This window comes from Aptenodytes forsteri, unplaced genomic scaffold (assembly GCF_000699145.1).
Source record: "Aptenodytes forsteri isolate BGI_AS27 unplaced genomic scaffold, ASM69914v1 Scaffold236, whole genome shotgun sequence".
In the NCBI taxonomy this organism is placed as follows: domain Eukaryota; kingdom Metazoa; phylum Chordata; class Aves; order Sphenisciformes; family Spheniscidae; genus Aptenodytes; species Aptenodytes forsteri.
The window spans coordinates 4,585,609-4,600,113 of NW_008794456.1; the positions used below are offsets into that span (position 1 = coordinate 4,585,609).

At 37.4% G+C, this 14,505-nt stretch overlaps 1 protein-coding gene across 1 annotated transcript in view; it reads left to right on the forward strand.

Annotated features, from left to right (window-relative positions):
• The window catches only part of LOC103908339 (catenin alpha-2), a 490,379-nt gene that overhangs the window by 411,275 nt on the left and 64,599 nt on the right, over positions 1-14,505 (forward strand). Inside the window, 2 exon segments of the mRNA XM_009290697.2 lie at positions 11,383-11,475; positions 11,758-11,914. Of these exon segments, the coding sequence (XP_009288972.1) occupies positions 11,383-11,475; positions 11,758-11,914 (250 nt within the window).

Consider the following 14,505-nt stretch of genomic DNA (forward strand, 5'->3'; position numbering starts at 1 on the left):
GTGGGGTGGGGTGAGGAGCAGAAAAGGCCTTGACTCTGTGTCAGCACTGCTCAGCAGTAACGAAAACATCCCTGTGTTATCAACACTGTTTCCAGCACAAATCCAAACCACAGCCCCATACTAGCTACTGGGAAGAAAATTAACCGTATCCCAGCCAAAACCAACACAGTCCTCAAAACAGTTGCCTGTTTTCATTGAAATTTTAGGAATTTAATTTTCACTGAGACACAAACTTAAGTTACTTTGAATTAAATTAATCAAAAGCTAAAAAATTATTAAGATGGACTGGTGGAGAGACTCTCCGTAGCTTTATCATGGACCCACTGGCCACAGACTTTGAACTAACGGTTTAAAAAGGAGCCCAAATGCATACTGATATTGCCATTAAGACTAATAGCAGAGGCAATGGATGACTTATACCGATCTCTGCATGCCAAGAGGACCATAAATCAGAGCACAGTGAATTAAAGATCTCTGTCTGCAGTCCTATTTAGAATTTTGACATCAGTTTTGATTTCCTAGAGATACGTTTGTTCCCATTTTGTTTAATGCTAAAAGTCACATGAAGAGCTCTTGATATAAAACCTCAGTATTAAAAACTATTTGCATGTGAGCTGCATTCACATGACTTTTTTTTTTTCTTGAAGAGTCAAAGAAAAAAACAGAAACAGCACTCTAATACACAAGAAATAATCCTGGTTTTGTTCAAATGGTTTTGGATATTTATGAGCTAATGATGATCCTTTGAAAAGGTAATCAGCTTTCATGCATAGAACTGCAAATGTGTGAGAACTGGGATAAAATGTAAGACTATAACAGTTTTTAATCTAATAAAATCAAATAATCAAATAAACCATATGTTTGAGTTTACAACTAAGATGAAAATTTCCACGTTTTTATTAGTACTATAACAACAACAAAATTCTATGAAAAAAATCTAAGAATGCAGTCTTAAATTAAGAGAAAATATAATTTGAGGATATGAATTCCAGCACGTTGAATAATTAATACTGTTGTGGTTTTTTTAATGTATTCCCATTTCAGAAGAGGTGAGAGAACTAAATATAAATGCAGTTTTTCTCACTTCATTGTCCTTACTTACCTGTAAGAAGAGATCGAGATGTAAGGTTTCTCAATGCCATCTCTTTTGCCCACATCTTTTTAATAGATATAAGAGAGACCATGTGTTATATAGATGAGGTAGTTTAGGCTAAAACTCTGCTAAGGATTGTGTTTGCAGTTGAAAAAGGTGGATGAGTGTGTGCCAAGTGCTCAGGTTTGTGTCTTGGCTGTGGTTAGCTCACTTGTGTAAATACAGCTGCTGTTAAACAACTGTATGTAAGTAATCTCTGTTTCTGATCATACAAAAAGTATGGATCTACAGCGATAGGACAAAAAGGGAGAAGTAATTGACTGACTAGTTTTTTATAATACAGAAATGGGAAAATACCTCTTATATCTGCATATTGTTTTTCTGTTAAATACTCTGGGGCTTTGTTTCTGGGTGTCAGACAGTCATATTGTAAAAGTCATTATCATAAATATGACTTTTCCAAGAGAAAAGGGGATGTATTAGCAGGAGAAAGGGCTACTAAGCAGATGAGTAAACTAAATGATGTTTCAAGCCAATACGAGCTCTCTGCATGCCAGGGTTAAAGCATACTGACAGGAGGAATAGAAAAGGGAACATCTAGTTCTGTTGCCTTGTCTACACATCCTGGTTCTGGTCAGATGACGTTATTTTGCATTACTATTGAACCATTACTAAGTTATTGTAAAAACATTTTATAGACTATTATTGCACAAAAATTGGATACACGTCAAATCAATCTTTCTCTGAATGTGACTTTGTAAGCCTTTAAATTATTACTCTAAATAAAAATCTCTTCACCCACTACTACGAAGGCAATCATAGTATTTTACAAGGTTTTGTCTGTGAGCAAGAGAATAAGTCCTGACTTCTACATGCCATGATAATCTCAGATTTATTTCACACTAGCAATCTTCCTTCTCATACGATACCTACAGATTTCCTCCAGTCCTTGTGACGGTGTATCACCATTTCTACTTTTGCAATGTCGCCAGCTTCCATCTATGCCCATATTCTTTCATCCCCATTAACTTCCTCCTCTTATCTTCAAAGCCTCCTTCCATGTTTCCTATCTATGTTTCCTCTGATGGCTGGACAAATGCAGCATGGGCTGTAGCTGAATAAGTGTTTGTGCTGACCAGTGCTTCCAGGCTGTCAAGTAGGCCAAATAAAGCAAAAAGCTGAATTCTCCCTCAGTGGGACGCTCATCCTGACACAGATGTGGGCTTATGTGTAAGTTAGGGGTTGACCAGCACACTGGTAACAAATCTTAACCTTGCCTCAAAGTCAATGGATGAAGCACAAGGACTAGAGGTACGTTTGCCCTTAATGATCATAAAGTAATATTTACACAGATAGCAATGCAGGATAGCAGAGTGACTAGTTCTTCATACCCAATTGTCAGGTTTTCATGTGAACAAGTTGCTGTTGTTGGATGCTTATATAGAATGTAAAGATGTCCCCACCTGTGCTATCAATCACTAGCAGCTATAATAGATTGTTTTACAATTCTTTCTTTATCTGCTCAACTCAGCCCTAAAATTGGTTCCATCTAACTCACAAGTTATGTTTCTTCGGGGATCAGTAATTATAATTTGTGATTTGTCTATACCCTGGAGTGTCTGATATCACACGGTGTTAATATCTTCAAAGCTTCTGTTACTATTATGAACTTTATTGAGTTCCTACCACAGTCCTCTGTTTTTCTTCAACAGCTGTCAAAATATAGCTTCCTGATAATATAACTAACGTTTCATTATCACCGCCTAGTTAGGCATGCATCCCTGTTTTAGGGTCACTGAACAGTTTGCCAAAATAGTGGACTGTTATTAGATAGATGGATTGCTTTGGTAACTACTTGCTATTAGTATCTATTAATTATAGCACTGCCAGGGGTATGGTGTCAAATGTGCTTTCTGGGATCAACTCATACATATTGCAGTCTTGTAAATCTTGTTTCCATAGGACACCAACTGCCCTCTTGCCCCTTGAGTATTTCGGTACACATTGTTCATAATTAATTATGAGTTTTAATAGCAGTGGCCTTGATTGCAGATTGACCAGAAAGGGTTAATATACAAACACCCTGAATTTCTTCCTGGTTTGTTGGTGTACCAAAACAAGAAATTCTTTTGGCCTTTTTGCATGCTTTGGAGCGTAAAATTTACTGTTGGTTAAAGGTTCTGTTGTCTGACGTTTCAGAGATGTTGCTATAGGTTTTGGTGTTCCTCTATATTCTTTGTTCACTGTTTTTTCAGTATGAATAGACCAGGTATGGAAGAATGGTGTAAGAAAGCCTTTACCTATTGTCAAATTAAATAGAAAAGTAACCTGATCCTGCTAACAGTGGTAAAAAAGCATTGAGATGGGTCACTGGTCTCTGAATTCTTGTAGTTGGACATTTTAAATTTGCTTTCTGTGAAAGGAAGAAAATAAATGTGTACCATTGCAATGTAAAATGAATTTATTCCTGTAACTCAGAAAATCAGTAAATCAAATTAATCAATTCTAGCTGCCCTACCTAGACTCAGCAGTTGTATTAGCTATATGGTTTAGAACAGGATATCTGCTTCACGGCCCACCTGAATAGACGGACAATAGAGAACAGATCCCCTACAGCTTTATAACCTGCTTTCTTATAGGAGAAAGACTTGCTGCATTTCATCAGTGCAATGCTATATTGCTCAAGACCAGTTAAAATTAAAGCAGGAATCTGGCCTTAACTGTGTTCCTGAGACTACATCCTGCTCTTCTTGGTTTACTACATCTCTTTGTTGTTTATTTCTTCAGCAATGGATGCACATGTATACAGAGAAAATTCAGAAATTACATCAATATAGCGAGAAAATCGTTGAAGGAAGACATCCCATATATCTGAATCTGAGTGCCCTACTGCACTTCCCAACTCCTGTGGGAGTGAACCTCGGGAGAGAAGCCCTTTTCTGCTGTCCTCATCCCCATCCCTGCTGGCCAGCTGGGAGGTGTATGGGTTCCCCACTACTACTGACTATCATTTAATTGTATTCCAGCTGAATGCCTCAGAAACACGCTCTTACGAAAAGGAGGGAGGATGATCTGTAATTCCTAAGGGAGTTGTCTGTCAAAGCAGAAAGCATTTCTATTGATTTCAGCTCTGGGAATTAACATCTGCACCCACTTTTCTAAAGTCCTTGAATTTCAAGTTACTTAGAGATATGGTGGAACACAGAACCCCTAACAGATGTATGCCTAGACTTTTAATTGTGGGATTGGGTCTTCATGTATGGTAACTGGAACAGCTCTGAGCCTGTTTGTTCTAGCTGAGGATGCAGGTTGGTAGTTCTGAGCAGTGCTCCACTCTAAGTGCCCAACAGCATTGCTTGAATAATTTTACAAATGACACTTCAGAGGTTTCCAGGATTATTTGTCTCAGATGTAAATTGGAAAAATGCTCTGAAACAATCACCTGCCTTTTCTATAATCAATTTGCTTTCCACTGTTTTCCATTTACAATGCTTGGGCTGACCCTGCTAAGAAATCACGCTGACCTGGAAAGTTGGTCTAAAATCGCAGATGCACATTAGCATCACACCCCTCTTGTTTTAGTAGGTCTTTGGACCACAGTAGGGGGGGTTCTTGTGCTTGCCATCAGGCATATTTATCATGGTTGGGGCTCATCAGTGCGGTGTAGAAACTTGAGCTGTTTCAGGAAGAAACAGTTGTATGGTCAAATTCCACATAAAAAGAGAAAGGGGAAAAAAAAGAAGAGTCAGTATTTACTCCTGGTGAATATCTTTTTTATTCATATCTAAAATCATTATTATTGTCTAATATTAAAAGTAAAGGATCATATATAATACGATACCCTTTTCTTATATTCTTTACTGCCAGCTCTATAATTTAATATCAAACCATGTATTTTTTTTTTTTTTTATTAAATTTTTTCAGTTATGAAAATAGTGAAGTAGAAGGATTTTTCAAGGTGTTTCATTTTTGATCTCACTTCTATTCCATCCTATAGGCAATAATCATGGCATGTACCAGAATGGTCCTAGAAATGGAGGAGATTCAGATTGCATTAACAACACTTCACTGAAATTGTCCAAAGCTAGGATTTTTGCATTTTTAATTCAGCTTTCAGTACACGTGTGGCTTCTAACACTTAAATTTCTTTCAAAAAATCTCAGTCCAAGACCCACTGAATTTATTCAAATCAGAGTTACTTCTAACTTTTCCAAAAGCAGAAATCTGTTAAGGCTTTTTCAACTAAATCTCATATGGATAAAGTCTCAAGGGAGTTTGAGTGAGTGGAAAAGCCTTATTCCTGTAGTAAGTGTGAGAGAATATGCTGTTGACCTTTTGAGAAGTGAAAAGAGTTTTTCATAAGTTCAGTGGGCAGCATATAGGGCATGAAATAAAATATTCAACTGCTTAAAGTTCTCTGTAGCTTTCTAACGTCCTGCTGTTACTGACCTGCCTAGATATGCACAGAGTATTGTAAATGTCTGAGCAGTTTATATTAAATATATTCAGGGTTTGGTATTAAAAAATGTTCAGAGCAAACACCAAACTCAGTATACTATTAGATCATTAGTAATTTACAAAAGAAATGCCTTTTTTACTCCTGTGCATGCAATTAGATTTTTTTAATACATGTGACTGACTGTACCTGTGAACAACTTAAAGATACACCTCTTTATCTAAAGAAGACTACGTGACTGGTTAATATAAATGAGGGACAATTGGCAATGTTATTCAGTATAAGGTTCCCCCCATGCCATATGGAATAGGTACTGAGAAAGAGACCACAGCCTAACATTTTCATGGTAGTACAAATTGGCACGGCAGGGCATGAAGAGGAAGAGGGATCTGCTGCAATATGTACTCTCAGTGACATTTTGATTTTTGGCACTTGTTTGTGTATGTGCAAAAACATCCCATCTAGTGTTAAATAGAGTTTTGCTCATAACATAATGCTTGAGTGAGTAGAGTGAGGAAAAATAAGTTGAAGATCTTGGGTAACTTAGCTTCAACTTTGTGCTCTCCTTTAGAAAAAGTCTCTTAATTGTGGCTCCATGAATATCACTGGGCTGTCTACAGTAGTACCAACATTAATATATGTCAAAATTTTGAAGGATTCAGAGTAACAATTTGTAACAATATCTGGATAAATTACTAAGTGGATGGATAAATAATTACAAATAGTCAAGATACCACAGTTCAGCAAGTTACCACTCATCAGCTGAAACACGGTAACTGATTATTTGCTTGGCTTTAGTCCGCTGTGAAAGTTATAGAAGACTCTTACTTAAACCACCTTCAACTCAAGCTGAATAACTCAAAGTTTCAGTTTCTCAAATGTGTGGTGTAGACAGATAAGTTTGACAGTGTCTTGGGTTTGTTTAAGTTATTCTATATTTCCCTAAAAAAGAATAACACTGTAAATTTTCTTCTTCCTAATGTTTCCATCAGTTAATTACAATGAAAAAATAAATGACATTAATAGGAAAGAAAAGTATAACAAAAGTAAAAAAAAAAAAGACAACTTATTTACAAAGAATACACAAAACTAAGATATAAATAGATTGCATTCTCTACCTTAGAATGGTTAAATGGTTGGGGAAGCTGAACAGAGCTTTTTTTGTATCGTTTCTTCTAAGCAATCTATGGTGGGAAAAAAGAATAAAAGAAAAAATTAAAAAACAGAATACATACATTAGCTGCAATATTCTGCAGCCTTTGTGTTGATATTGCTCCTTTGCTATAGCGCATACCGTTCCCTTTTTTTACATTTTTGCTCTAAGTGATGGATTTCTTTTTTGGACCTTTTCACATACATTAAATTCAGAGTGGCCATGTTAAATCTTTGAATTTAAGTTTGAACCAGCGGACAATACATTTTGATTGTCATGATTACCTTTAATGAGAGCTCAAGTCAAAATTGGAAATAGTCTAGTTTAAAAACACAACGAAAGGTATCTATACTGATTTTCATCAGTGTAAACATAAAGTAAATTGGTATGAAAGATCCTTGATTACTTTTGTAACTTGGAGTGCAATTTCATGGCAGAAATAAAGTTTTTCTGTCCTAGGTAGCACGCGTGGCAAAAGCAATGAAAAAATGCCAGTCTATGCTTCAGTTGCTAGCTGGCGAACAACTAACGTAGGCATTGCCTATCCATGCAGCACTAACACTTCCGGATGCCATATAAGTATATCTTTAGAATAAATCCTGTCCTTGGTATGTCCAACGGTAACAAAAATTTGCATTAGAAACAAAATCCTTCCCTACCCCCATCTGCTATACAGCAGAAAACTGCTTGAGGCTGAAGTGCAACCAAATACATGCAAATACATTTTATTGGGACTAATTCTGCATATATTTTGAATAATTGAAACTAATGGAACTATTTGCATGATTAAAGATAGATACCTAGCAAGCTGCAGAATTGCATCTTGGGCTACTGGTGCCAGTGATAGGAAATAAATATGAAGGAGTTGGTATGCACTTTTTCACCTCCCCAATTCTAGGATTGGTTCAGTGGCTTTGGTGATTGCAGAAAAATACAGCATCACTGGAGCTGGAGTGTTTATTTTCTTGCTCATTACTTTTCCGTGCTCTTGCAGGACAGGTTTAAGGTGTTTAGCAATTGTTTTGATGATATAAGAGTAGCTTAGCAGACCTGAAATTCTGGACAATAATGTCTAATCTATGCAGCTGTTTCACTGTTATTAAGTTCCCCACGCATTTTGAGGATGATTCACAGTTCATTGATTTTGGTATTTAAAATGTATTCATTCATATAAATACTCTTCAGACAGTTCACATGATCTTAATACAAACTTAAGTTCTGTTTAGGCAATCAGTGAATTCAGTATGCTCAAGGAACTTAGTAAACAGAAAGAAAAAAAAAAAGGAAAAATTAATTACCTGGTTACTTCTGCAGCCTCTCATGAAATTTCCTCTTCAATGCTTTGGTGGAGACAGAGCACTTGAAGCGTAAAGGTAAAGCCTGTCAAATCAAAGTTTTGGCAAATTGGCAGCTACGATAACATACAGCCTTTTTATTTTCCTTTCCAAGCTATCTGCTCCATCCAACTCAGGAGTGGCGTATTAAATGAATTCCCAACCTTGAAGAGCCTAGGTTCTTCGCGAAACATATTGTATTAAATACGCATGTGAAAAACAAGTTATTTACATTATGAAGTAACATAAGTTACATTAAAACCTCTTTTATTTCAGTAATACCTTTTTCAACAATCGTCAGGGCTAGCTATAATCTAATTTTAAATAATAAACTAGATACATCTAGAGGATGAGATAGTCAACCAAAGACCTGAAACAGTCTCTGGAAGTGCCTTTCTCTTTTTATCCATTATCCAAAGAGATCGGTTTGGCACCTAACCAAAGTGTCTCAGCTAAGTGGAGTGGAATTGGGTCTAAGCTTTTTTGGTCATAGTTTTGGGCAGGAAAAATATCTGAAGTTGCTGAATTTATAGTAGGCTAAAGCATGTTGAATTACCTCATGACTTCTACTGACTAAGAGCATGCATATGGACCTTGCTGTGCCAAGAATCTTAATTAACGGTAACTTGATTGTGTATTTGATAACAAAGTCAATCAAAATAATTAAATAGTGTTGTATCTGGTGATTGAGTGCACTTGAAACTTGTACTGTTTCACAGATCCATGCTTACATGACAGCACTGAAATGCAGGCTTTTCAAGTAATGTCTATTTCTTGCCATGTTTTAAAAATAAGTTTTGGGTAAAGTCATGGTATTTCTGATTTGTAGTGCTAAATTCAATTTTATCCAGATTGCATCTACCTTTGTAGGATTTGCTTATCTCTGTGCTTATTTGACATAATCGGATCTTCCCATGGTACAGGCTGGGGGACTCTCTGCTGAATTGTGAAACGGATCTTCCCAGGCTGGCGTACTCTCTGCTGAATTGTGAAAGTAGTATTGCTTTCTGACTTCTGACTGCACAGGACTATATTTATGCAGAAAGTAGTATTGCTTTCTGACTGCTGATGACACAGGACTATATTTATGCAAGACTTGAAATATACCACAGAAACTATTTAGATTAAGATTACACGTGATATGTATATTTTCTTAAACAGATAACTGTAATGCTCTTGATGCATATTTAATGTAGTTATAGATTGTTTGTACTCCTTCTGTATTGATAATAACATCCAAAACAATGTACTGAACTCTAAATTATTTTAGAAAAAAGGAGAAAAAGTTTCCTCTGGTTATCTCTGTATCCTTCCTTGGAAAACTAGGACACTTTACAGTATCCGAGTATTATTTCATCAGATTCTATTGAAAGAGTAATTAAAAGAGAGAAGAAATAAGTTTTATTTTCACTGATTTTTTCCTGCGAAGATCTCTTCCAAGAGAACTCAAAGACCTCTTAATAGTTTGATTGCCATGACACCCAGCCCCTTTCAGTCACATATCTCACTGCTATCTGAGAAAAAAGTAAGATATATGGTGCATCTGGAGCCTTAGGACAGATTTTCATCATGATAATCACAAAATGAAAGGGCAATCTGAAAAACCACTATTTAAAATGCAGCAGATAGCTTTTGCTGAACTTAATACCATTTGTTAGTTTTTAAGGTCTGTAATTTCCACTCATGTTACTGCATTCTAATTATTATCCTGCTTAGCTTTTGTTTCTCACGAAGATTAAAGTGGTCTGTTTGTGTGCAAAGAAGTGACTACAGAAAATGGTAAATTAATTGGAAGATGTCAGCTTAGGAGAACATTTTTGACATGAGCGCTGTAAGGCTGTTAACAAACAGACTAACTCATTTGTCTCACCATGAAATGAAAATAAAAATCACAACATTATGATAAAATCTTGACTAGGAAATGCGTACAAGACTCTTTGAAGCCTTAGGTTCTTTTCTTCCCTGGGCATTGGCACCGTGATATATGCAAACCACGTTCTACATAACTGTGAAGTGAAATGGGTTCTATGCAGAACAGATGGACCAGGGCTAACGTGGCGATGTGCACTGGAGACAAGAACAGATTAATACCACAGGGGGAAACTGGAGGAAAATTGGAAAGATGGGGGTATTTGAACTAATTCATGAATCATTTCCAACTGATAGTTATGCCTTCAGGCACAGTGAATAATATCAAGGACGCATATTTAAAACTTTATAAGTTTGTTTTAATGTAGATTAGAATTAAGAGCCATACCTTTGGATAATTAAAAAAAAATAATCTTGTATTCCCCCTCCAGATTTTTGTGATTTAAATATCACTGATAAGCTTAATTATGTGCACTGTGACCTGAATTGCTGTTTGGAAAACCCATGGCAGATTCATGGACTTGGCACAAAGCTCTTGGGAATGGATTTTTTGCAAGAAGCGCTGTATGAGCTGGGAGAACCTACTCTGCCACTTGCATCCAAGCCACAGAGAGGCAGCTCTGCAGTGTCTGGAGGCATGGTCTGATTGCTAGATCTCATTCAAGAGTCTCTAACTCTCCCCTGTCTTCATCTTATCCAAACAGCCTTCAGTCTTGTGAGGTTCAGACTTCCCAAAGCTTTGCCAGAGCAAGCACATGTAGATACCTACATCTTGGAATAACATCTTCAGGCATGCGTTACAGAATGAGGCTTTCAGCAGAGACATTTCACATGACCAAATTATGATACTCTTGCTAATGGACGTTTTACTCTAGGGCAGACAATCACGTAGAAATAAAGAGGTCCACCTGAGAATTAAAATGATTTTAACATGCATAAAACCATCAGGATCTGAAACAATGAAGATACTTGAGAAATATGTAACTTCCCAGTATCAGTGAATGTATCGGAGTTTTGTCTGTGGGTGGAAAAGCACAATTCCATGTGTTAGGACACCAAAGATTCCTCATTTTGCAAAGCTCGGAGTATATGGGTGAGCCTGATTACTAGTATTCATAATGGACACGGTTAATAAAAGGAAAAAGAAACTGTGAGGAAAGGAAATGTATAGATAATTGTCTGGATGCTCTACATTCTCTATATGACTTCTCAGGAGATCATTTTCAAGCTATAGAGGAGGATGTGAAACACTTGACAGTGAGGGAAATTTTGAGAAAAATCTAATGGAGATGGCTAGTTCAGTTTGCTTGTAAGGAAATAATCTACGTGGGTTTCTGTTCACCAGCACAGAAGATGCTGTATCATTCCTCTTGTATACAATTCTTTCATTCTAGGCAAGGCTCAATAAGAAGAGCGAAAGGTATAAAATGGCCCGCTTGCCTAAAACTTGATTCTCATTCTGCTGATTTCATTGCAGGTTGCAAATCTGGCCTGTTCAATCTCGAATAATGAAGAAGGTGTAAAGTTAGTCCGTATGGCAGCAACGCAGATTGATAGTCTGTGCCCACAGGTAAGTAAGATTCCTGTTAAAAAGTACTTGAGAACTCTTTTGGCATTAAAAAACATCAGTTACCTGAGACAGGGAAAACAGCCTAGGTGAAGATTATGGCCTTGCCTTTGTCATTATATTGTTGCCTGCTTTCCACAAACTGTGAAAAATACATTCATATCTTGAGACCTGCATATTGAACGGGGTGTAACACTGTATTTTTAACATAGTCCGTAATGTATTTGTTCTTTCCCTTGTGAAAAAATTTTGCCACTCCTCATAACAAATGATATTGAATAACAGGTAATAAATGCTGCGCTCACATTGGCTGCCAGACCCCAGAGCAAGGTAGCACAGGACAACATGGACGTCTTTAAAGATCAGTGGGAGAAACAAGTGCGAGTTCTCACTGAAGCTGTTGATGACATCACTTCAGTGGATGATTTCCTCTCCGTTTCAGGTACTGGGATCAAGGGACTGTTCTAAAAATATACTGCTAAATTAAAGTAATGGGTCGGAGCAGAGAAAAGCTATAATTACTGAAGCATCATTAGTCCATTAGTCCATCCTTATTGGAATGCTGATCTTCTACACTCAGTAGGAGCAACCAAGCCATGCCAATTAATCCCTGGTAGCAATGGTTAGCTTTTCATCTTCCAGAAAATAGCATCTTATTTATGCTTCTATTTCTAGAGAAGTTTTTTTTCAACTCAGGCAAAAAAGTAGGCTTTTGGCCACCTTTTGGCCACATGTCACCTGACAGTATTTGTAAAAAGAGTCCTCGTGCAGTTGTAGGCAAGAGGAGGAAAGATGAACTTTCCTTACTTCATTTTGTAGCTTTGCTCAGGTCAGCTGTGTCTAAACAGTGGGGCAGATGTACCATACAGTCCTGGCCCCCTGATCATCCACACCAGGTAAGCAGGCCCTGAAGAGGGGTGGAAAGAAGGGAAATAGGCAGATGCTGCCTATGAGGCCCATCTAGGTACGTTGTCAGGACATGACCACCGTGTACATTTCCAGAGAGCCGGGAAGCACTTCTGGGTCTCAGAGTTATCGGTGTAGCAATGCAACCAAATGGAGAGAAGTAAAGTAGTATAAGAAATAGCAAATCTTTGCACCTCTCTGACCTTGCTAGGAAGGATTACAATGCAAAGCAAGCTCTCCTACAAAACCAAGTATCTTAGTCCTTACATAAAGAAGGGATGGAGAAGAGAAGGATGTTGACTCTTTGGGTCACAGTTTTTTCTCCATCCTCCTTGTAAAGTGCTACAACTTGTAGCAGAGTGTATTGTTATAATATAGTCATATGCGATGAATACTATAATTGCCAAGTGTTGCATGTCTTGGCTTAATTGTCTGCTGCGGAAAACTTATTTTCCTATTGTGGTTTGAAAGAGGTGAATTTCATTGTTGTTAATAAGGACACAGAGTGTGCCAAGGGTGCTTAGCTTACTCTAAACTAACATCACAGAAGAGCCAAACTTCAGGAGATAGCTTGGCCTTAATTTTATGTTTCATTCTACATTCTTTTCTTTGACATTTCCTAAATTTCCTACTAAAAGTTTAAGAACTTTGGAGGAAAAAAAAAATTATCCTTTAAAAAAATCCTTAATTTTCTTTTTTGCCCTCCCCTTTATTTTGTTTGGTTGTATCCCGCTATTATTAGTAACAGGGAATGGTTTGGTTTAGTATAATTACACTCCACTGTTCAACATCACTGCTAGAGTGTTTACTGCAAGCCATGACAAGAAAATGAAAATGAACTCTCAGAATAAAAGGGTACTTCAGAATCTGGTAGCGCTTAGATTTTTGTTCAAGATTTGAAGATGGCAAGCACTTTTCAACAGACCTAGTTCTACAAGGAAAGGGCAGATCAAGCTGCAAACTGCAGACCCAGTCCACAAGCTAAGGAGATGGCAAACATGCTTAAATGGCCATTTAGTTATTTGTTTGAGAACTTTGTTCACTCCAAGCACTTGTATCCATAAAATCAGAAGTTATTTGAACAGATGACATTTTTATTTTTTGTTTTTCTCAAATCGTATTTTCTTCTGTCAGTCTTGACTTAGATCCAAACTGTCCAAGGCAGTTGAGAAGTAGTATTTCTGTTTGGTTTAGATTTTTTTTTCTAATACTGTCCATAGACATCTCTATCTATTAAAAATGAGAAAACATCTCGTGTATCCAGAAAGCCTGTTGCTGCTAGCTGTAAGCTTGGAAGCCTCAGCTTACACTGAGTGCTTTTATTTTTGGATGTTAAACCAGTGAAACATTCAAAATGGGCTGGTGTCTGGTTAAACGTACCCCATGAAATGACACCTCCTCCTCTTCATATTGAGTGTCACAGTTGATGGCATGTTTTATTAATACGGTGGCTACCAAAAGAAGGCTGGCCATAATTTTAATCAGTTACTTTATATTCCAAACACAGTGTCTGTTCATATTCAGAAAGTACTTCTTGTTGGGCAAAATCTAGCTATGCCATGGTAAAGAAAATGGTGATGGTGGGGAGAAAATAGTGAAGAAATATTTTAGCAAAGCAACATTTTTTAAATGTGGATAGAGAGTTTTTTACATAAAATTTTTTGCCTTGCAAGTTACTCTGATTCACAGCCCAGGGGACTGTCAGTTTTCATTCAGAGTTGTTACAGTTTAAAATACAACATAACCCCCATTTTTAAAAAGGGAAAAAAGGAAGACCTGGGGAACTACAGGCCAGTCAGTCTCATCTCTGTGCCTGGGAAGATCATGGACCAGATCCTCCTGGAAGCTATGCTAAGGCACATGGAGGGCAGGGAGGTGATTCGAGACAGCCAGCATGGCTTCACCCAGGGCAAGTCCTGCCCAACTAACCTAGTGGCCTTCTGTGATGGAGGGACTACATCAGTGGACATGGGAAGGGCTACAGATGTCGTCTATCTGGATCTCTGTAAGGCCTTTGACACGGTCCCCCACAACATCCTTCTCTCTATATCTTCATCAATGACATAGACAGTGGGATCGAGTGCACCCTCACCAGGTTTGCAGATGACACCAAGCTGAGTGGTATGG